Source organism: Diplodia seriata (genome assembly GCF_021436955.1).
Source record: "Diplodia seriata strain FDS-637 chromosome Unknown scaffold_9, whole genome shotgun sequence".
NCBI classification, from domain to species: domain Eukaryota; kingdom Fungi; phylum Ascomycota; class Dothideomycetes; order Botryosphaeriales; family Botryosphaeriaceae; genus Diplodia; species Diplodia seriata.
The window spans coordinates 2,590,854-2,612,324 of NW_027117316.1; the positions used below are offsets into that span (position 1 = coordinate 2,590,854).

Genomic DNA, 21,471 nt, shown 5'->3' on the forward strand with positions numbered 1-21,471 from the left:
ATTGATGAATCTGGCGGAGTTCAAGGAGAAAGGTTGCAGCCGTGTTTGATGTCTGAAAGAGAGGCTCAAGGCGGACGCTGTCCAGATCCGTTAATGGAGATAAGTTGTTACGGACGATTTAGTACTTACAGATTGCGAAAATATGCATCAGTCCAAGAGCATGTGAAATGATTTGTACGGCGATTGCGATAGTGGCCGTATTGTTGGCTATGACAGGAACAAATCGTTCTTCGCTGACCCAGCCATAGAGATGTTCTGCTAAAAGAAGGCATGAAACGATGGTAGTAGCAGATAACCCAAGAGCCGGTAGAAGCCATCGAAAGAATTCCGACCGCCGATGGTGCATCATGCTGCCGGTCGAGTTTGAATTTCGAAGGGTGTTGAACGGAACCATGCAGGTGTAAGAGCTTAAAGGCTGAAGTTTCGTTCTCAAATGATTCCACTGGCGAAACTCCTCGACCTTTTATAGTCTTCCAGGCTGCTGACATGCATCCCACTTTGCCTAATGAAAAACACTCGAAAGCCTCGCTTCGAACAATGTCTACACTCCCGTATCAAGGCTGTCGAAGTTCTATGAAGTGCTACTCGCCGTGTTGCTGATAAAAGAGATTAATAAACTGGCTTATCTCCTGCAAGCCGCAAGCCCACATTCGCATCACTCACCGCAGCAAGGCTCCGAAAGCAACTTTCCGCTACCCACCAGCCATCGTCCAGTGCAGGAGCGCCAGCCAGCCTTCCCCAACGCCACGTAGTCACACAGATAAGCATGTTTCGCAATCGTCATGACGCGGCCCGCGAGACCTAAACTTAGCCTCCCAATCCCCACTTGGCTCGAGGCACCCTCTTTCGTCACACTGCGCTTTCCTTTTCAGCCTGATGATGGCGCAAGCCTCGCCCAGTAAGCCTGGATATTTTGGCACGTTCCACGACACCTGGTATCTTCGCGTTTTTGGACCATTCTGCAGTGCTTAGCGAGGTGTCGGAGTGGGGAACCGCGGGTACAAACCGAATCCCACCTTGTGCATTCTGGTAGTCTTTTTTGGTTACTTGCGGCTGGACTTAGAGCTAAATGGGAATGTTCTGTGCCATGCATAGCAGTACTCATCAGGCAGATGGAGCTATTACTATGAGATGCGCAAATTCAGAAAACGAGATAGTAACTGGACCCAAAAGATTTTGAATGCTATAAGTATTAACGGGAACACGTATTTTACATCATATTGTCGGTCTCCAGGCCAAAGCCACGTGGGCTTTCGAGAGCGGGGAACCCGGCAGCGGCGTAACGAGGCTGCAGGAGTCCACGTTATCGCTCACTTGACAAGGCTGTGGAGAGCTGAACAAATCGACCACCCATGCGTTGCCAACTGCGATGCGCCGCCGAGGAATGTGATTCGCGTTTGTGGGACCTTATCAGCTATATTTCTAAATACGAGGGTGGTGGTGTTTGATATTACTTATTCACATGGTCAGAACCCCTGCTCGTCGCCGCTCTCACCCGGCAAACTACTCGATATTCGATACTACCCGCCTACGACGCGTCCAGAGCTCGATGTCAGCACGCATCATGGAGGCGCTTCTGCTGATGATTGCCATATGTGCCTCAGTTTCGCTTCTGATGGACCGAGATATGAAGGTGCTGCCGAAGGACCCGGGCAGCATGGCAGATAGTGAGACTCTCGTCAAGGCAGAGAACAACGAACTGTGGAACTGGTATACAGTAATCTTCAGAGCTGTGGGAGAAGGCGGTATGTTAAGTCTGGGTTGGTGGGAGCGCAAACCAAACAGCAATGGGAGACGGTTCGGCGTTGATGTTGGTCGGGCGGAAAGATATTGATTAATAGGGCGTTACGACACCACCAACAGAGAGCATCCAGCCCGCATGGAATCAATGCCCACATGGAATCGTGAAGCCACGAGCAGAGGCAGGAGTCACGATGCACCACGGGTTAGAAGGACAGAAGTCGGAATCCTGGCATGGGATGCGAACGAGTAGTGGATTGACTGGGAAACCATCCCAGCGTATAAAAAGAGCGAACGCTGAAATCATACCAAAACAACATCCATCCGCCTCTCAGACATGGGTAATCTTGCCGTCAGCATCACCGTTCTCTTTGAACTTCTTGATCGCCGTGAGCTTCGCACCCTTCCGCGCATGGAGACCAGCCACCAACGCGGGCTTCTCACTGCGGCTCCAGCAGTCAGTGCACTCTGGACGGCTGGTATCCATAAAGCCAGCAACAGTCCCATTGACCGCGCCCGTGCCATTCCACCCTCCCGGCCTCTCGCCCCCCATGACGACCCAGACCTCGTCTCTGGCCTGCTCGGCGAAGGCGCGCGACAGCGGCCGCCAGAAGTTCTGCGCAGCCTCCTCCATGGAGCCCCAGTGGCCCTGGCTCGCACTATCCGTCTGGTACTTCTGCCACTTCATCCCGAGCACCTGCTGGAGCGTGACGCGGCCGTGCTTCTCGGCGAAGGCGGCGGCGGCGTCGGCGCCCGTGCCGGTCCAGAACAGGAGCTTGTCGCCGTGCTTGTCGCCCTGCTTGGCGGCAAAGTCGTGGAGGTCTTGCATCGACGGGGCTGCGTCGCGGGTGTCGAGTCGGACGGCGGCGACGTCTCGCGCGTTGAGGTCCAGCTGGTCGGACAGGGCTGTGTTGCGCGTTAGTCGGGAGAACGGGGTGTGCGCTGGGGTGTGGTGTGTTACCGTCGTCGAGAGTGTACATGTCGGTGTCGACTTGACGCTTGGAAGCCGTGTCTAGTTGATTGGCGAGGTCTGAAGACTGGTAAGTATGGAGGAAGACTGAAGAGGTGGATTGGTGGCAAACCGTCGGATATGGTGAAGGTGTCGGGCGGAACAGCCGGCGCTGCGTATACTGCTGTAAGAATAGCAGCTACCATGGCAAGAGAGACGGCACTGTTCCCGATGAAGTACATCTTGTGAGAAGATTTCGAGAGTAAGGTTCGTTTGTGGGGAAGGTTCTGTGGTTGAATTCGAAATGCGTCGAAGAGTGTTTTGTTGTACAATATCTGAGTTGTCTGGATAACACGGACATTTTAAAAGCAAGAGGTCGATCCTATTCATGGTAAAAACCAAAGTGAAGACACTGATCGGATGTTGGTGAATTCAGTCGGCAGCGGAGTCGCAGGTCCGTAGACAACCAACACCAACCATGACCAAATCGGGAATGATCGACACCACAGCCTCGGCCCTCACACAACCTGAACTCGCCAACCGAGGAGTGCTGTGATTGGTCAACGTCACAGCTTCTGCCTTATTACCTTGTGAGTTTACGGCCCCAGTAGCACGTCACTGTGCAGCCAGCTGGGGTGTTGTCCAGCTCGGTGTTTGTTTCGTCGGCTTTCTCGGCGCCGCACCCGACGTGTTGCAACAACAACGGGTGGACATCAACGCATCTTGAATTTTGCGCAACGTATCAGGAGAAAAGTCGCATAAAAGAGAAGGGAAAGAACGACCACGAGCAACATTTCCAAACAACAAATCAATCTTCTATTTACTTCAGTTCCAAATCGACCTTTCATCATTCCCAAATCCAATCCCTCGCATCTTCAATCCACAAAATGGTCCATTTCACTCAAGCCCTGGTTTTCGCCGCCGCCATCATGGCCCCAATCACGAACGTCCTCGCTGACGGCATTGACGACGAATGGAAGACTCCCCCATTCGTTAGCTGTGTCGACGGCCTTGGGTCGAATCCCTCTCGGGACGCCGTCCTCGAATGCTACAGCAGGCACAAATCAGACAAGCGCGCAATCCTCGACACCCCCAGCTCCGCCTCGTTGGAATTCTTCGACGCCCGCAGCAGCGAAACCGATTACGACGCCAGGTGCGACTCGGAGAAGTCGCTGCCGAAGAGCTTCGAGCTCGTGACCGGGGTGCGCGGCAACGCGGGCCAGTACTGCGAGGACCTGAAGCAGGGCGTGCTCGATGCCGGCGTCGCCCTCGTCGACAAGCGCCTCAACAACGCCGTCTCCAAGACCATGAAGCACCTCGAGGGCGGCAAGGGCGTCCTCCTCAAAATGGCTTTCGGCCTCACTCCCCAGGGCCAGGCCCTCATGGCCAGCAAGAAGGTCACCGAGGAAATGTATCAGGAGATGTGCACCAAGGCCATCACCGCCCTGACGACCAAGGACGAAGGCTGCACCAAGGACATCCATGCCTACAACGAGAAGAAGGATAAGAAGTACGAGGTCACCGGCGCGAGGAGCGGTGGTATGGACATCTCTTTGGGTGATACCCTCTTTGGCTTCGTGACCAACATGTACACCAAGCCGTAAGTGCGTGCCGCTCTTCTGCAGTTTCTGGGTAACAGGCGGAGAGGCAATCAGAATGTGGGGAGGGGAGGAGGGGTTCACGGCAACTGTTGCATTTGCATGGGATGGTGTTTATATCTGCTGGATTGTAGGTATCTGTATGTCGTTTGTTTTCTTTTAGGATCTTCCCAAGTCCAAATCAAGATCCACAGTCACGCCAAACGCGATGGAATAAGTGTTGTCGAATGTAACCAAGCTTCCTTTCTACCGCTCTTTTCTGCTGTTCTCTGACCAGAACGGGAGACCGGCTTGAGCACGGAGGGATCCGTATACCGCACTGCTATCGATCGAGTCACCTGCGTAAGCCCTCGCGAGCTTCAGGTGGGCAAGCGCCGTGTCCATTGTGGGTATACGCATATCATTGCTGTTGGCAATGGACAAGGCATGTCGAGCGTCCTTCGCTGCGAGCGATGCGGCAAAGCCCGGTGGTGTGCCATGTGGCGGAGCCCAGGCTCCAGAGGTCATGCTTCATTTCAAATTAGCATATTGCGGAAAGCAGTGAGAGGCATGCACGAACCGGTGGGAGTAGCTTTCCAAAACCGGGCCAAACATGTTTCCAATGAACTCTTCCATCTGAGCGCAACCGATGCCCGTGACCTCGGCGAAGACCTGCGACTCAGCAATGACCTCCATGAAGCTGATGACGAGAATGTTCCTTGCATCGGTACCCGTGTCAGCGCTCTGAGTAGCTAAACATGGTCGGCCCCTATCTTACCCGGAGATCTTGAGCAGGCTCGACTTTCTCACATCCTCGCCCAGATCTATGATGCTTCTGCCCATCACATCGAGTACGAAGGGCTTTACAACTGCAAGCGCCGGCGATGGACCGGCCATGGCGAAGATCAACTTGCCCGCTGCTGCCATGGGGCTGGCACCGAAAACAGGTGAGGATATGAACGTTGCGCCCCTTGCCGCCAATGCTTCCGAGACGGCAGCCGAGGTGTCAGGATGCACCGTCGACGTATCCACGAAGATCTTTCCATCTATCGAGGCAGATGACTCAACGGCAATGGTGGTCAGTTCTTTCAGTACTTGGTCGTTTGATATCTGTAATTCATCAACAACGGCATTCGCATGAAGATGGTCGACCATGGACTCGTACCATGGTGAACACGATGTCTGACGCCTTCACAACGCTTTCATAGTCGGGCTCGGGAAAGGCGCCCGCTTCCTCCAAGGGCTTTCCCTTCTCAAGAGTGCGGTTGGAGTACCTGAGGGCGGGGCCGCCGACAGTCTTGAGATGCCGTGCAAGGTTCAGGGCCATCCCAAGGCCCATGGAGCCCAGGCCATACTGTTCTGAGTTAGCGGCAGTCAAAGCCTTCGCTCGCATGAGCTGGAAGTCCTCACCCAGCCGATGTTCGTTTTTTGCATCGTCATACCGACTCGGCCAGCGGTTTGGGGAGGGAAGACACACACTCGATTCCTCCCGAGAAAAAGTCTTAAATGCAAGACGACGACATTACCGCTCTAAGCCGTAGGGTTTCGGACTGCATGTCCGAGAATTGAGTGGAGCTCCACCCTCCACCTTGAGTCAAGCCAGGGTCCCCGCAAATTGCGACCACCTACCCCGCACACTGCCGGAAGCGATTTGGTGTGGCGAGAAGATCGGTGTGGGAGGCAACCTCAGCTCCTCCACTTGAGTGGAGATAACAAGAGCCTTTGAGATTGACCTTTGACTTTTTGTCAGGAACCGCACCCCACTCTTGGTGATCAAAGTCTTGGGGGTTGTGGAGCACCACCATGCAGATATAGGCTAAGCAATTCTCGCTTATCTTGATAGTATGGACAAGCGGGGCATGCGGACATGGGCCGATAACGAACTAGTATCAAATGCTCACGTCCACCTTGACGTCCACCTGGGCGGAGCTCCGTGGAATTGATCTTTCCTTGACAATCACCTTCTCATTCAGCCCTACGAAAAGCAAGGGGAAACTCCGGGTAATTACAGAAGCACCATGGCAGACACTCAAGCGCGCAAGACTGCGACACCGGCTGACAAGGATGTTCTCGAACACGATACTGGCGGCGCAGACGTCGAGTTTGGTAGTGTTGCGGTCAAACACGTGGGAAACGCCGACGAGGCTTTGGAGTTCACCGGAAACGGCACAGACGAGATACACTACTCCGAGGAGGAAGAGAGGGCAGTGTTGCGCAAGATTGACAGGAACATCATACCCCTGCTTTGCTGGGTGTACATGGTTCAGTTTGCGGACAAGACCTCTCTCAACTACGCCTCGCTCATGGGCATTCGTGAGGATGCCAATCTTGATCCCAACTCGCAACAGTACAGCTGGATCTCAAGCATCTTCTACGCCGGATACATTTTCTGGGAGCAAGTCCACTCTCTGAAGCACGGCCTTGAACGTCTCTAACAGAAGCACCAGGTTCCCGACCACGTATTTGCTCCGCCGCTTGCCGCTTGGGAAATACACGGCCGTCAACATCTTCCTGTGGGGCGCCATACTCACCTGCCATGCCGCATCCCACAGCTACGCGGCATTGATGGCCGTGCGCTTCTTCCTCGGTGCATTCGAGGCCACCATCACACCCGCCTTCGTGCTCTTCACTTCGATCTGGTACAAGAAGAACGAGCAGGCCCAGCGGATTGGCTATTGGTTGAGCTGCAATGGCATCGCGCTCCTAATCATGGGCCCGATTGCGTACGGGCTCTCGGGCGTGAAACATACCGCTCTTCCCGCATGGGAGATATTGTTCTTGATGCTTGGCCTGTTGACCGTCATCACCGGCGTAATTGCCCTCTTCGTCATGCCAGACAACCAGACAAACGCCAAGTTCTTGAGCCTCCGGGAGAAGAAGATCGCCGTCGACCGCATCCGCAGCAACCACCAGGGCATCGGCAATCGCGTGTGGAAATGGGACCAGTTCTGGGAAGCGCTCCGCGACATCCGCACCTGGCTCTACGTCCTCTTCTCCCTGCTCATGAACATCCCCAACGGCGGCATCACCACCTTCGGCTCCATTGTCATCAAATCCTTCGGCGTCGACGACCGCATGGCCCTCCTCCTGAACATGCCCACCGGCGTCGTCGACATCTCCGCCAAGCTGCTCTTTCCCTGGATCTCGGACAAGCTGCTCGACCGATCCCTGCCCGCCTTCATCGCAATCCTGATCCCCATGATTGGCGGCATCATGATGATCGTCATCCCGTTGACGCACAAGGCCGCGCTGCTCGTCGGCTACTACTTCATCGGCGCGGCCGGCTCTTCCTGGTGCCTCGTCATGGCCATGATCTCGACCAACACCCTCGGCTTCACGAAAAAGGCCACCGTCAACGGCCTCCAGATCCTGGCCTACGCCGCCGGAAACTGGATCGGCCCCCAGACGTTCCGGTCCGACGATGCGCCCGATTACTACTACGGCAAGCTCATGGTCGCCATCATGTACGGTTTGGCCGCCATCACGCTGCTCGTCATCCGCCTCGTGAATGTTTTGGAGAACCGAAGGAGGGATAGGGCCGCTGCTGAGTTGGGTGGGGATGTGGCTGCTGCAGTGGACAGGAATGAGTTTGCGGACCTTACTGACTTTCAGCAGAAGGACTTTCGTTATGTCATTTAGGATGTCAGTTCTCTTGCTGCAGCGTATGTTTAGGGTCGATATAGGCATTAAACTCGTTGTTCTCGTTTCTTCCCGTTTTCTATACGTTGTCATAAGATGAATAAGCATGCGGTCATTTGAGACTCGTTCCACAACGAACAAAAGATAGTGATACCGTCACGGCGGGTGATAAAGTTACCCACCCGCATCTACCTCATCAAAGAGTCTGCATGGAATACGTAGTCCAATATGAGATTCGAACGTTCATGCGCAAACTGAAACCCTATTTTTACGCCCAGAACCTGAGTTTAGCTGCTTACATGAATATTTCAATCGCGGCATCTACATATGAGGCAGATGCCGGTTGGCCATTTCCTTTGCCACCTGCCGTACTGTAGCCTCCCCGATATATACTTCATTAGTACTTTGTGTTAGTACAAACTTTCTACAGGGGGGCCTACAGCATGGAATTGCTTTTGAGCAGATTGAGGAAAGTAGCCGTTGATCGCATTATATCACAGTAGCTTGGTACATATCCGGATCAGTGGCAGCCCTACGGAGCTGGAGCATGATGTCTGTCGTTCTATAGGCAAAGGAGAAGATTTCGACGCTATCCTATCCTATAGAGTCATAAATAACTGGATGTCACTGTCCGAAAACACAGGCTGAACATCCTTTCCATCCAAAAGGCCCAAATACCAGGTGATGTCTCGCCCATCGACCTCCCTGGCGGCAAAACCGTTCCCGAGGTAGTAGAACCTGTTGCGATCTGCATAACTCAACACATAGTCCTCCCAGCGAGGTGCTTTCATGGTCTCGAAGAAATGCGTGCGCGAGCCAGGCCACATCATGACTTCGCCGTCGACCGTACCCTGCTTGAACCACGACCGACATGGAGACGTCCACGCCGTGCGCGGCAAGAAGGTCCGTCGGTGCTCGGCAAAGTCCGCCACAGCCTCTTCCTTGGGCTCAAACGAAGTCAAGTACTCCATCGACATCTTGGTCAGCATCTGGATGAAATGCTTCGATAACACCTCGGTGATTGGCAAGAAGCTTCCGTGGCCGTAAGGCCCAAACGGGCCGTTGAATACTGACGCAATCAGCGAATGTCCGTTGGTGTCATTGGCTTGTATGTACTTACTCAAGTAGTTGGGAAAATGAGGCACAGATATGGACAGGTAGGTGCTGGGGATGTCTCGCCACTCGTCGCTGAGGCTGCGTCCGTCCCGGCCGATCGTCGGGTACTTTGGCCGCCAGGAGACGTCGAAGCCGGTGGCGCAAACGATGACATCAAACTCGTGCTCGACACCGTCGGCAGTTCTGATCCCCTTTTCGGTAATCTCGTCAATGGACTGGGGGACGACCGTAACGTTTTCTTCACAGAGTGATTCGAGATATCCGTTCCCGGGAGTGGGCCTGCGGCATCCGACTGCGAAGTCTGTCGGAACGATCATGTCTCCGATCTCTGGCTTGGCTTGCAGCTTGCGCCGCATCTCTTTCTCCGCAAACTTCATAGAGGTCAGCATTTCATATTGGAAGGTCGCAAGGTAGTACTGACTGCTCTGGCATCGGCTTGCTCCTTGGAACCATTGATGATGAACTTGAAGCGCGAGTTCAGCTCAGACTCGATGGTCTTTCTGTAGGTGAGGTATTTCTCCGGGTCGTTTCTGAGCACTTCTTTTTGCTCTTCCGTATCTTGATTGTTTCAATCTGTTAGATAGTCCAAGAGTCGGGGAAATGTATTCACTCACAATTGAAGTTCGCCCCGTCCTTGCCCGCATATCTCTGACCAAAGCCAGCGGTGACCCACGAAGTGCTCCGGATAAAGCACGTCAGAGAGCTTACGACTGTTTCCGTTAACACAATGCTATGGTACAATTGCGAAGCACGTACCAGGCTGTATGTTGGGGACAATCTGCACTGCCGACGACCCGCCACCAATGACTGCCACACGCTTGCCAGCCAGGTCGATGCCATTGTCCCAGGCAGCACTATGCAACATGGAGCCCCGGAACCTCTCTCTACCTTTGATGGCCGGCCACTTCCACTTGCTTCAACAGCCCGTCAGCTCGCCAAAGCACGCGGATGGAGCGGGAGGGGCACACTGACTTCAACACGCCGCTGGCGTTGACGAGGACATGGGCCCTGTCTTCGACCACGTCGCCCGGGTCCTCGCCGCGCTGGACCCTCACACGCCACTGCTGGTCCTCCTCGCACCAAGTCGCGCCGACGACTCTGTGGCTCAGTCGCACGTACTTCAACAGGCCGTAGTCCGCCGCGACCTTCTTGAAGTACCCCAGGATTTCCGGCGCGGTCGAGTAGCTGGCCCCGGCGGTGCGTCAGCTTACGCACGTATGTAAATGGCAATCGTCAAGATGGGGCGGGGGAGAGGGAACAATGCGTACTACGACGACCACTCGGCCGACGGCGCCCACGAGTACTGGTACAGCACCGAGGGGATGTCGCACGCGCAGCCCGGGTACCGGTTCTCGAACCACGTCCCCCCGATCTCGGCGTTTTTCTCGTAGCACACCAGCTCGACGTCCAGCGCGCTCGTGTCGACGTCGTGCGCGAAGTTCAGCGCGCTCGCCCCGGCGCCGATCGCGATGACGCGCAGTTTGCGGCCCGTCCTGCTCGGCTGCTCCAGCACCTTGTACGCGGCCGGGGAGTTGGATGACGGGGCTTTGCGCTCGGCTCCATTGGCTGTGGTGAGTAGTGGCTCGGCTGCTTTCGTTCTGATCGCCTCCGAGGGGATGTGCTCTACTGCAATGGGCGGCATGGTGGACGGGGGCGCAGGTGGAGTGGGGAGACGGTGATTTGAGGTGGACAAAGGTGCTCGAAGGTGGTGCTGCTGCCGCTCCAGGAGCTCCGCCTCGCGTGCTTATACGTCTGCCTTTGCAACTCTTCCATGGCGGGCGACACGGCGGCAACCAGTGCACGCAATGCGATGTTTGGGGTGGAGGGCTTCCGGATGCCGCGGCGATCCTCCACTTTGTGGAGCTGAAGCCGTCTCGGCTGGACGCGGACGATGCCGAGAGCCACCACGGCCGGTTTCGTTTACCCCGCACCATCTAGGAGCACGGCTGTGCTCGCCGATCTGATTGAGCCGGGGGACGGCGTGGCTTCGCGGTGCTGTAGGGCTCGTGCAATAGCTGTGGTTTGGCATATAGTCGCGCTGGAGCATGTTGGCTGTGCGAGTGGAGTGCCATCCTGCCTCTCTGACATCATCGACCATGCCTTCGCCAGAGACGCCCAAGAAAATTCGCATCTCGATCGGTGAGATGGCACCTCTCAGAACCGAGGCCGAGAGACATTCCACTGATGCTGTAGCCAAGACCGCGGCGGAACCTTTACCGATTGCGTGGCCTCTGTGCCGGGCAAGCAAGACATTGTCATCAAGCTGCTCTCGGTTGACCCGGAGAACTACAAGGATGCCCCCTCCGAAGCCATCAGAAGGGTGCTCGAGATGGCCACGGGGAAGAGCTTCCCCAAAGGCCAGAAGATCCCGCTGGCCGACGTCGGTACGTCCAGCTTCGTCCTCTCATAGTCTCATTTCGACTCGTGGCTGACTGATGATGCGATGGAAGAATCCATAAAAATGGGAACAACCGTAGCCACCAATGCGCTGTTGGAGAGAAACGGCGAACGCACCGTCTTCTGTGTGTCGGAAGGGCTGAAAGACCTGCTGCACATTGGGAATCAGTCCCGACCCCGTCTGTTCGACCTGGCAATCAACAGGCCCGGCGTTCTCTACTCCGACGTCATTGAAGTTTCCGAAAGAGTCACGCTCGAGGATTGGACAGAACGCAACGACAGTGCGCAGGTCGATACTGTCGGGCTCGTGCAGGGAGTGACCGGGGAATGGGTCCGAGTGTTGAAGCCGCTCGGTAGGCGTGCGACCCTGCGATGGCCCGTCGTTGGCTGACGATGGCAGATGCAACCAAGATCCGGAAAGACCTGTGCTCGGCGTATGCCCAGGGCTATCGCTCCGTGGCGGTGTGCCTCATGCACTCGTACACGTTCCCCGACCACGAGAGGGTGATTGGTGAGATTGCAGAGGACATTGGCTTTTCCCAGATATCCCTCTCGTGCGTGGCCTCGCCGACCATCAAGATTGTCCCCCGGGGGCATGCAGCAGTTGCAGATGCTTATCTGACGCCGGAAATCAAAAAGTATATAGATGGGTTTGTATCGGGCTTCGAAGATCTGGAGCACTGTGATTGCCGCTGCGAGTTCATGCAGAGCGACGGCGGGCTGGTGGAGTTTAAGAGGTACGTAGCCAAGCGTGGAATCCGGATGGTCTGCTTACACTTTCTACAGACTGTCAGGGCTGAGGGCGGTGCTGTCTGGCCCAGCGGGCGGCGTCGTGGGCTACGCGCGAACCTGCTACGACGACACGGACAAGACTCCTTTGATCGGCTTCGATATGGGAGGCACGAGCACAGATGTTTCCAGATTCGCAGGGGAGCTGGAGCATGTGTTTGAAACCACGACCGCCGGTGTGGTCATTTCGACTCCCCAGCTGGACATTAACACAGTGGCTGCAGGAGGCGGAAGCATCCTGTCCTGGAGGAACGGCTTGTTCAATGTTGGGCCCGAGAGCGCGAGCAGCCATCCTGGCCCAGCTTGCTACAGGAAGGGAGGGCCACTCACCATCACGGATGCGAATCTGGTTCTTGGAAGGATCAACCCTGGTAAGATGTGTGCCATAGGGCTACAAAGGTTCTTCGTTAGTAACCTTCCATTGCAGATTCTTTCCCGCATATTTTCGGACCAAATGCGGATGAGCCTTTGGACATCTCGGCGAGTCGGAGGCTCTTCGACGAGTTGACAACCGTAATCAACACCGAGGTAGAACGAAAGTTGACGGTCGAGGAAGTCGCTGCAGGGTACGTGCAATGGTAGCTGCGGCATTCGTATGAGTTTTACTCCTGACCTTCTCATCAGCTTCGTGAGTGTGGCCAACGAGTCCATGTGCCGCCCAATCCGGATCTTGACAGAGGCCAAGGGCCACGACAGCAGCCTTCACAACCTCGCCTCCTTCGGTGGCGCTGGTGGGCAGCATGCTTGCGAATTGGCCGCCACTCTCGGGATACGCCGGGTCCTGATCCACAAGTATTCGTCCATTCTCTCCGCGTACGGCATGGCGCTTGCCGATGTCGTGCACGAGGAGCGCCAACCTGCTGCGCTGCAATACTGCGATACGTCTATCCCGGCCATTGCAGAGGCGTTGGACAGGCTATCGAGCAAGGCTGAGGACGTGCTCATTGGCCAAAGCATCTCGCCTGCTCGAATCGCGACTGAGAAGTACCTCAGCCTCCGGTTCCACGGCAGCGACACGGCAATCATGGTTCAGCAAAAGGAGAACAGCGACACTCTTCAGGCTTTCAAGAAGGCTCATCTCCAGGAGTTTGGGTTCATACCGGAGGGCCGCGCGGTGATCGTTGATGACTTCAGGGTCCGGTCAATTGGCAAGAGCCCGATTGAATTGTCCGCAAATGGCGCAGGTGCAATCGCTCCAACCAGAAAGACGGCAAGCCCGCCAGCTGCAACTCAGAGGCCGGTGTACTTTGAGCAACATGGCTGGGTTGACGCTCCCGTCTTCCAGCTGAACGGGCTGGATGTTGGCAGCAAAGTCAGCGGGCCGGCGCTGATCCTGGACGACACGCAGACCATCGTGCTGACTCCCAACGCCGAGGCCGCCGTTCACGCCGACAAGCTCGTCATCGACCTGACTGACGGCGAGAAATCGGCCATCTCCAGCACGAAGGCGGACCCGGTGCAACTGTCGATTTTCGCGCACCGGTTCATGGGGGTGGCGGAGCAGATGGGGCGGGCGCTGCAGCGGACCAGCGTCAGCACCAACATCAAGGAGCGGCTGGACTTCAGCTGCACCGTCTTCTCCCCCGACGGCGGCCTGGTGGCCAACGCCCCTCACGTGCCGGCCATGATCGGGAGCATGGCGTACGCGGTGAAGTGGCAGATTGAGCACTGGAAGGGCGACCTTGCCCCGGGAGACGTTATCCTGTCCAACTCTCCCATCGCCGGGGGAACACACCTGCCTGACCTAACTGTCATCACGCCCGTGTTTGACAGTGCGGGGGAGAATATCATCTTCTGGACCGCATCTCGTGGCCACCATGCGGATGTCGGCGGAGTGCTTCCCGGCTCGATGCCTCCGAACTCGCGTGAGCTGTGGGAGGAGGGTGCCGTCATCGAGGCGTTCAAAGTCGTGCAAGGCGGCCACTTCAAGGAAGGCGAGTTGACCTCACTCTTGATGGCGCCAGGGAACATCGAAGGCTCCAGCGGGACGCGCTGCCTTAAGGACAACATCTCCGACGTCAAGGCGCAGGTGGCGGCGAACCACCGAGGGGCGCAGCTGATCCGGGCTCTGTACGACGACTACGGCAAAGAGGTAGTGAACTTCTACATGGGCGAGGTCCAAGGCGCCGCGGAGCTGGCGGTTAGAGAGCTGCTACGAGGCGTGCACAAGAAGTTCGCGGGCCAGAGCCTGGAGGCCACCGACTACATGGACGACGGCACGCCCATCAAGCTGAAAGTCACCATCGACGGCGCCACGGGCGACGCCACCTTCGACTTCACCGGCACCGGCCCGGAAGCCTACGGTAAGCCCTCTCACTCATCATTCTTTCTGTTATTCTTACTGACCATGACAGGCAACTGGAACGCGCCCATCGCCATCACGCACTCGGCCATCATCTTCTCGCTGCGCTGCTTCGTCAGCCACGACATCCCGCTCAACCAGGGCTGCATCCGGCCGATCCGGGTGCTCGTGCCGGACGCGTGCCTGCTGCGGCCGGGGCGCGAGGCCGCGTGCTGCGCCGGCAACGTGCTGACCTCGCAGCGCATCGTCGACGTCATCTTCCGCGCCTTCGCCGCGTCTGCCGCCTCGCAAGGGTGCATGAACAACCTGACCTTCGGCATCGACGACGACTCTACTGGCCGCGGCTTCGGCTACTACGAAACCATCTGCGGCGGCAGCGGCGCCGGGCCCTGGGGCGACGGCACCGCCGGCGTGCACACCAACATGACCAACACCCGCATCACCGACCCCGAGGTGCTGGAGCGCCGCTACCCCGTCGTCCTGCGCCGCTTCTGCCTGCGCCCCGGCAGCGGCGGCGACGGCGAGTTCCGCGGCGGCGACGGCATCGTGCGGGAGATTGAGTTCTGCGTCCCGATGAAGGTGTCGATTCTGAGCGAGAGGAGGGTCGTCGCGCCGTACGGCCTGCACGGCGGCATGGACGGCGAGAGGGGCCGCAATCTGTGGATCAAGGCGAACGGCCGCGTGCTCAACCTGGGCGGGAAGAATACCGCCGCCGTCGGGAAGGGGGATCGGGTGGTCATCCAGAGCCCGGGCGGGGGCGGTTGGGGATCTCCTGCGGCGAGGAAGCCGGCCGTGTCGTCTGTGGGGAATAGATGCGGTAGGGAGTTCGTCGCTGTCGGCAACGGCAGCGTGGATGTTATTTCTAGCATGGGACAGTCGGCGTAGCGATGCTTGGCTTGAGTGTTTTTATTCTCGGTGCGTTTCCGATAGACTTTAGCTTCACGTTGGATAGACCATTAAGACACGATATTGCACATCGCATCGGGCCCTTGCGATCTGGACCGACATCTTATCTACTTACCCCGCACAGTCTCACAGCAGTCTTTAAATGCCCCGGCCCACCCGTTTCCATCAGACAGCTTTACACTGGTACGATGAGTGCTCCACGGCCATTTCAATGCGGAGTGTGCTCGCAGGAATTCACAAGAAGTGTAAGAATATGGGCGCAGCTGCTTACAGTATGGACCGACTGCTTACGGAACGGACCACAGGAGAACTTGCAACGACACAAAACCTCCAGTATGTCCGATCATTACACGAACGGTTCCGTTGGTTCTAAGCCCGTCCAGGACATGGAGGCGCATCACGTCACAAGTTCGAATGCACAAAGTGCCGTACACGGTTCCATCGCAGGTACCATTGCCGCTTGCCGGTGCCGAACGCAGACTGACTTGCTTCGAGGGACGTTTGCAAGCGCCACGTTCAGAGGTGTAATGGCCATGTGTCACACTCTCAGTCCAGGCGATTGAGTCCGGACAGTGTCCCTCAAATCGCCCTTCCATCTGGCTCACCCCTGTCTGAGGTCGGAAATGCTGAGACTGCAACGGCGTTACTCGGGTATGGCTTTCTATCCGGCATTCCCAAGTCCCGATACCTAAACTACTCTGTAGAATGACCGAAGAGTTGATTACGCAGAGGGTCAACTCGTACTTTATTTACTTCCACCACTCGCTCCCCATCCTACACAAGCCAACATTCTCCCACAATACAGCTCCAGTCAGCCTTCTGAGAATAGTTGTCGCCATTGGAATCCTCCACACGGCCTCCACTGCGCCGTTGTCCGACCGCCTGCTGGCTCAGAAAGAAGCCGATTGCCATTGGGAGTGCGGTCGAAAAGAGCTGAAAGCACTGGTACAATCAGCCTTCTTAACTCATGGCGCGGTACTGACTGTAGCTAGGTAGTAGAGGACCAAAAGGCAGTACGTGAGAGCTGGGTCATACAAGCATTCGTTTTGCATGTAATATACGGTGTCTACCGAGACAGCGGATCAAGGTTCCAAAAGGCACCCTCGATGTTCCGGACAATTGTGGACGTGAGTTATTTGACCCCTCGCTCTATTGTACACTCTAATGAGATCTTGAAGCACATGAGAGACCTGGAACTATTCCACCAGTCCTTGACAGCCGCGGACGAGATGGCGTGGGAGACGGATCTGTCACCCAATCTGGACTGCAACGAGCAGCTACTACACTCGAAATGGGCCGCATTCATCGCCAAGGAATCCCTCAAGCTGTCCCTATACGCATTGGTGTTCCTCGACTTCCACATCTTCAAAGTATGCAACCTCCGACCCATGATCTCATCCATCGAGCTGGGCTGGGAGCTCCCGCACGCCGCCACCCTGTGGGAGGCCAGCACATCCAAAGCCTGGCTGGCGCGCCTCTACCAAGACGGATGCGGCGCGGTCGTCTCGTTCGACGCGACAACGACAAAGTACGCATTCCAAGGCTCGGCCACGAAGTCGCTCGCCCTGGCCACGCAGTCCCTGCTGTCCGGCAGCCCGTGCCCCCACCTCGCCGCCGCCCTGGCCGCCTCGCCCTTCGCCGCCCTCTGCGTGGCGGCGACCGTGGACGCCCTGGTGCAGGACTTCACCCGCTGCTACTACCAGCTGCCCCCGAGCCTGTCGGACCCCTCGCTCTTCCACATCCTCACGCAGGCGCAGAACAAGAACGTCGCCGCCGCGCTGCGCGCCATCGCGGACGCGAGGACCACGGCCTTGCGGGGCGCCGCGGCCGATGCCGATGGCCGTGGGAGCTCGGCCGCCGGCCTGTGGGGTGCGGTGCACCTGGTGGTGGCGTCGGTGAAGGCGAGCCTCTGCGTGCCCGACGACCTGCTCATCGGCGGCATCGTCGACAACGGCGTCGCCGCCGGCCTGGCGACCCATGCGCACCTGACGCTCGGAAGCTACTTCGCCAGCAGGCGCTCCGCCATGCAGCAGCAGCAGCAGCAGCAGCAACACCCTTCGGGCGGTTCACCCTCGGAGCTGGACGCTGCGGGAAGCCTCGGGCTTCTCGGCGAGCTCATGCCGGCGTTGGGGCACGTCGTGGAGCAGAGTAGTGCGGAGACTGTGTGTGACGAGGGCCCTTGGGTGGCGGTGGTGACGATCAGGCTTCTCATCACCATCTGGAAGACGCTGAGGCTGGTGGTCGAATACGTGCGCCGGAATATGGACTCGGCGGGCGAATCTTCCTTCGATCCTGCCGGCGTGACGCTGCGGGCCGTGACGAGGACTGTTGAGGGGTATATACGGCGTCTGACACCGGATCACGCACTCGATATGGGCAGCACTGTGGAATCGCAGGAAAGGGACTTGGGATATCACGAGCGCTGCCTCCTGCTCCTGGCGGGGGAGCTGTGCAAGAGGAGGCCGGTGTGGCCGGTTGGACCCGCGCTGGCCACGGTTTTCGACGAGATTATGGCTGCTATCGTGTGATCTGTTTTGTCAGTACCTTGCAATATTATGAAACACTCTGACATGCCGGGAATGTTACAATGCTTGAATATTAGGCATTCACGTTCTGATCTCTCGAGCTGCGCCACATATACCCCGGCAGCGCGAAGTCTATCACCGCCCCCACGACGCGATCGGTGGGGGTGATCCCCGCCTCGCACAGCAAACCAGCCAAAGCGCGAAAGAGAAAGAACATACTGCATGCGGCTTCCGGTTGTTTTAGACTAGGTAGCTTAGACAACCATGCACGGCCGTCCGTTCCCTGTTCCGATGACTTCGCCGCAATACGCTCTATACGTATCGTCTCTGATGCTTGAGTATAACTCATATAAAGTAGAGCCTACTGAAATGCAACAGTGTAATAATGTTACATGACGAGGTGTGAGAGATAAAGTAGTGAACCGTGAAGCACAGAGCAACCACAGTTAGTGCTTTACCGTTACATCCCCACGAATCAGCCATTAAGTCTACGGGTGGAAGACCCACGACACTAGCCAGTCGTCAGTGAAATGGCGTTGTGGAGATTTTCGTCCACTGATACGATAGCCTGGTCATACACGGCATCGGTGATGGCTTGCACCGCCCTCTTCCACCGGCCGTGTATCTCCACACGCGCCACGGCCACGTTTGCCGCTAGCAGGGTCCCTCTGCTGTCCCACTCAGCTGGCCAATCGGATCCCACGGCTGGTTTTGAGCTGGGCTGACGAAGTGGTTTGACGGCATGTTGCCGGAGTGGTATGGTCATGTCGTGTGATGGTGAAGCAGGATGATCGATTAGTGAAGGCTGCTGGTTGTGCTCCATAGCACCACCTGGTAGCAAACTAAGCTAAACCTAATCGATCTATGAAGCAAACAACCCCCCAGCCTCATGAAGGAGGCCCTGCCGATCATCGAGCATATATCGCGGGGTCAAAAGGTGACGTAACGCGACGTCACGGCTGGGCTCCTTGTACAACCGCTTTCCGCAGCACGGAGCAGACTCGATTCGTCGTGGATGACTCCTCGGAATGGTCTGCGTAGAGCAACAGAAAAAGAACATGGCAAGCCACTTGCAGAGAGAAGAGGAGGCCGTGAAACAGCACGAACCATTCACAAGGCTGAGGCCTGTGAGGTCTTGGTCTTTGACTGGCGTGTGGAAAGCGACGAAGCAAGGCAGCCTTTACTACGGTTATACGAGCAGCGGCTGGACACTATGCACGTACAACCATCTTCCCTTGGCCACGCATCGGTGATTCAGTTACACCGTTTAATTTGACAGTTGAACAAGGTTCCATGGAGGGATAAGTTGCCGGTCTGGTCTGGCACATATGACGTCTGTTACAAGCCTTTCAGCGTCGGAATAATCAGCCTAGTGGAGAAGCCCAAAGAATATCTAGCGTAGCGCTTATAACGCGCGTAGGCCTCGACAAAAGGCAATCCAATAAGTTCAAAACAATCAGCAAGCGACCCCCATGGACGGACATGGCGACCGAGTTCAACAAAGCCACTTCCGAAGGAGATGCTGCCCAGCATGAGCGTGCAGAGCTGGCGGGAACCAAACTCGTTGAGGTGGTAAAGTGTACTACAAATCATGGCAAACTCGGCACTCGTCCATTGTTCGAGCACGAGAAGAAGACGCTTGATGATTGTTTCCGGGCGAGTCAAGCTAGCTCAACCTTCACGCCATACTACGTTGAGGCTGTGCGAGCTGCCATCAGCGCGCGCAATGAGGATGTTCTGAGGACACTCTTAGCAAAAGACCAGACGCAGACAGTTCTGGGTAGCGAGCACGACATTCTCCAGCTTGCAATTTCTGCAACTTATCACGGGTATGAGCGTTATCCGGCCGCGTTCGAGAAATGCCACCGCATCGTCAAGCCGACGCCCGAGAATGGGGTGCAACCAGATCAAGCGATGCTGGCCGTGGCTCGACTCCTTGTTCGCCACGGCGCCAGAGTTGACAGTCTCGACGACGGTGGAAATACACCCCTATACTACTGTTGTTTGCACGGCTACCCGCAGACATTCCGATTCCTCATCGACCAAGGCGCAGAATTCTCAACTCTCCACGACCAAGTCCCTTCTGGCTCCCCGCCTACAGCCTCATCTACACCACGAAAGTGGAATTTGCTGCACGTTGCAGCGTCTGGGTTCTGTAGGTTCTATAGAACTATGGAAGTGATGGCACGGAGGTACGGGAGCAATACTTCCGATTACTCGAGGTGGTTCTCGATGGTAACTTTTTTGGTCGAATCCGGGCTCAGTCTACCTTTGGACGACCCTGCTGGAACATCATTGCTCACGGCCGCATGTCACGAGGGAGAACTGCATCTCGTCCGTCTGCTTCTTGAACGCGGTCTACAATTCGACACGGATCGGCGCCTAGCAGGCGATTACATGGATCATCTTGCTCCCGGCCTCCACGCAGCGGTCCTGCAGGGCCATCACCTCGTCGTTCTCCACCTGCTCCACAACGGCTGCCGGCCCACCTGGACATGCACATACAACGGCAGAGAAGGGAAAAAGTACCGTTGTACCGCTATTGCGGCCGCATGGGTTTCATACTCAGACCTGCCGCCAGAGAAACGGCCGACGGGATTTTTCCTCGCCTGCGAAGCGATGCTGGACGCCGGCGCCAGCGACCGCGATGCCCACCTGCTGCTCGAAGAAGCCGCTAAGTGCGACAGGATGGACATTGTGCGCCGAATCATGAATTCGAGGGTGCCGCTGGAGCATGTGCCTCTCTGCGCCGGGTCTCCGCGCATGGCGCAGGCGCTCGTGGAAACCGGTGCCGCGCTGGATCCCGGAAAACTCCAGACGCACGCCATCCGCTGCAGCTCGCTGGACCTTCTCAAGTGGTTGGATGAGACTTACGGGCCCTCGGCACCTTCAGAAAGATTCGGCCTCGTCCTCCGTGATGCGAGCAATGCCGTGCTCAGGTACTTGGTCACAGAGTATGGCCGCGGCTCTCGATATTTTGGCATACGTCACGCTATACTCACAGAAGTCTTGCGGTCCACTGGCCAAGGTTCCAATCTGGAGATAGTCGACATGGTTCTCTCTCAAGATTCTGCATCTGGGTCTCATGACTTCCAACAAATCGTGAGTGAATTGCTTCGAGATCGACTCTGCGAAGAATGTCTCAGAGGTGATGACCGAAATGATCTCGAGATGTTTCAGCTGTTGCTTCTTCACATCAACCCAGAAGCGGGTGCGGAGTATGCTGAGAAGCCGAGGATTTGGCTTCGTCCTTCCATGCTGCCACCTGAGTTATCGGGGAATTCAGAGAGTCACCGGCATCTTTTACCTTCCACCAAGAATGACCGTGAACGGAAGGTATCTGTACTAAGGAACAGACATCCTGCAGAGCACTACTGTGGAGACATGCCCCTGAGGGAACACATACCGCTGCCCACTGCACCGCCTACAATCTCGTCCATACATGGGTCAGAATTCTCATATGGAAAAATCGAGGGCCCGTGGAGCATTCGGCTACTTGTTCTCCAGCCTTCAAAGCACATGCAAGAACCT

The 21,471-nt window shown here is 56.6% G+C and overlaps 8 protein-coding genes across 8 annotated transcripts; 5 read left to right on the top strand and 3 right to left on the bottom strand.

Moving 5' to 3' along the window:
- Positions 1-3,618: 3,618 nt before the first annotated feature.
- Positions 3,619-4,293, top strand: SLS55_009190 (uncharacterized protein; the record flags this gene model as incomplete). The annotated part of the gene is made up of 1 exon (XM_066780593.1): positions 3,619-4,293. One exon carries the CDS (start codon positions 3,619-3,621, stop codon positions 4,291-4,293), a length of 675 nt encoding a protein of 224 aa, XP_066629822.1.
- A 504-nt stretch (positions 4,294-4,797) lies between these two features.
- SLS55_009191 (uncharacterized protein) lies at positions 4,798-5,163 on the bottom strand (the record flags this gene model as incomplete). The annotated part of the gene is made up of 2 exons (XM_066780594.1): positions 4,798-5,018; positions 5,157-5,163. The coding sequence occupies 2 exons, from the start codon at positions 5,161-5,163 to the stop codon at positions 4,798-4,800; spliced, it is 228 nt and encodes a 75-aa protein (XP_066629823.1).
- A 996-nt stretch (positions 5,164-6,159) lies between these two features.
- Positions 6,160-6,701, top strand: SLS55_009192 (uncharacterized protein; the record flags this gene model as incomplete). The annotated part of the gene is made up of 2 exons (XM_066780595.1): positions 6,160-6,167; positions 6,278-6,701. 2 exons carry the CDS (start codon positions 6,160-6,162, stop codon positions 6,699-6,701), a joined length of 432 nt encoding a protein of 143 aa, XP_066629824.1.
- A 130-nt stretch (positions 6,702-6,831) lies between these two features.
- SLS55_009193 (uncharacterized protein) lies at positions 6,832-7,905 on the top strand (the record flags this gene model as incomplete). The annotated part of the gene is made up of 2 exons (XM_066780596.1): positions 6,832-6,837; positions 6,865-7,905. 2 exons carry the CDS (start codon positions 6,832-6,834, stop codon positions 7,903-7,905), a joined length of 1,047 nt encoding a protein of 348 aa, XP_066629825.1.
- A 599-nt stretch (positions 7,906-8,504) lies between these two features.
- On the bottom strand, positions 8,505-10,024 carry SLS55_009194 (uncharacterized protein; the record flags this gene model as incomplete). The annotated part of the gene is made up of 2 exons (XM_066780597.1): positions 8,505-9,441; positions 10,017-10,024. The coding sequence occupies 2 exons, from the start codon at positions 10,022-10,024 to the stop codon at positions 8,505-8,507; spliced, it is 945 nt and encodes a 314-aa protein (XP_066629826.1).
- A 264-nt stretch (positions 10,025-10,288) lies between these two features.
- SLS55_009195 (uncharacterized protein) lies at positions 10,289-10,794 on the bottom strand (the record flags this gene model as incomplete). Its single annotated transcript, XM_066780598.1, has 2 exons — positions 10,289-10,619; positions 10,787-10,794. The coding sequence occupies 2 exons, from the start codon at positions 10,792-10,794 to the stop codon at positions 10,289-10,291; spliced, it is 339 nt and encodes a 112-aa protein (XP_066629827.1).
- A 2,008-nt stretch (positions 10,795-12,802) lies between these two features.
- SLS55_009196 (uncharacterized protein) lies at positions 12,803-15,394 on the top strand (the record flags this gene model as incomplete). The annotated part of the gene is made up of 2 exons (XM_066780599.1): positions 12,803-12,806; positions 12,885-15,394. The coding sequence occupies 2 exons, from the start codon at positions 12,803-12,805 to the stop codon at positions 15,392-15,394; spliced, it is 2,514 nt and encodes an 837-aa protein (XP_066629828.1).
- Positions 15,395-16,644: 1,250 nt separating this feature from the next.
- Positions 16,645-17,943, top strand: SLS55_009197 (uncharacterized protein; the record flags this gene model as incomplete). Its single annotated transcript, XM_066780600.1, has 1 exon — positions 16,645-17,943. One exon carries the CDS (start codon positions 16,645-16,647, stop codon positions 17,941-17,943), a length of 1,299 nt encoding a protein of 432 aa, XP_066629829.1.
- Between the last annotated feature and the right edge of the window lie 3,528 nt (positions 17,944-21,471).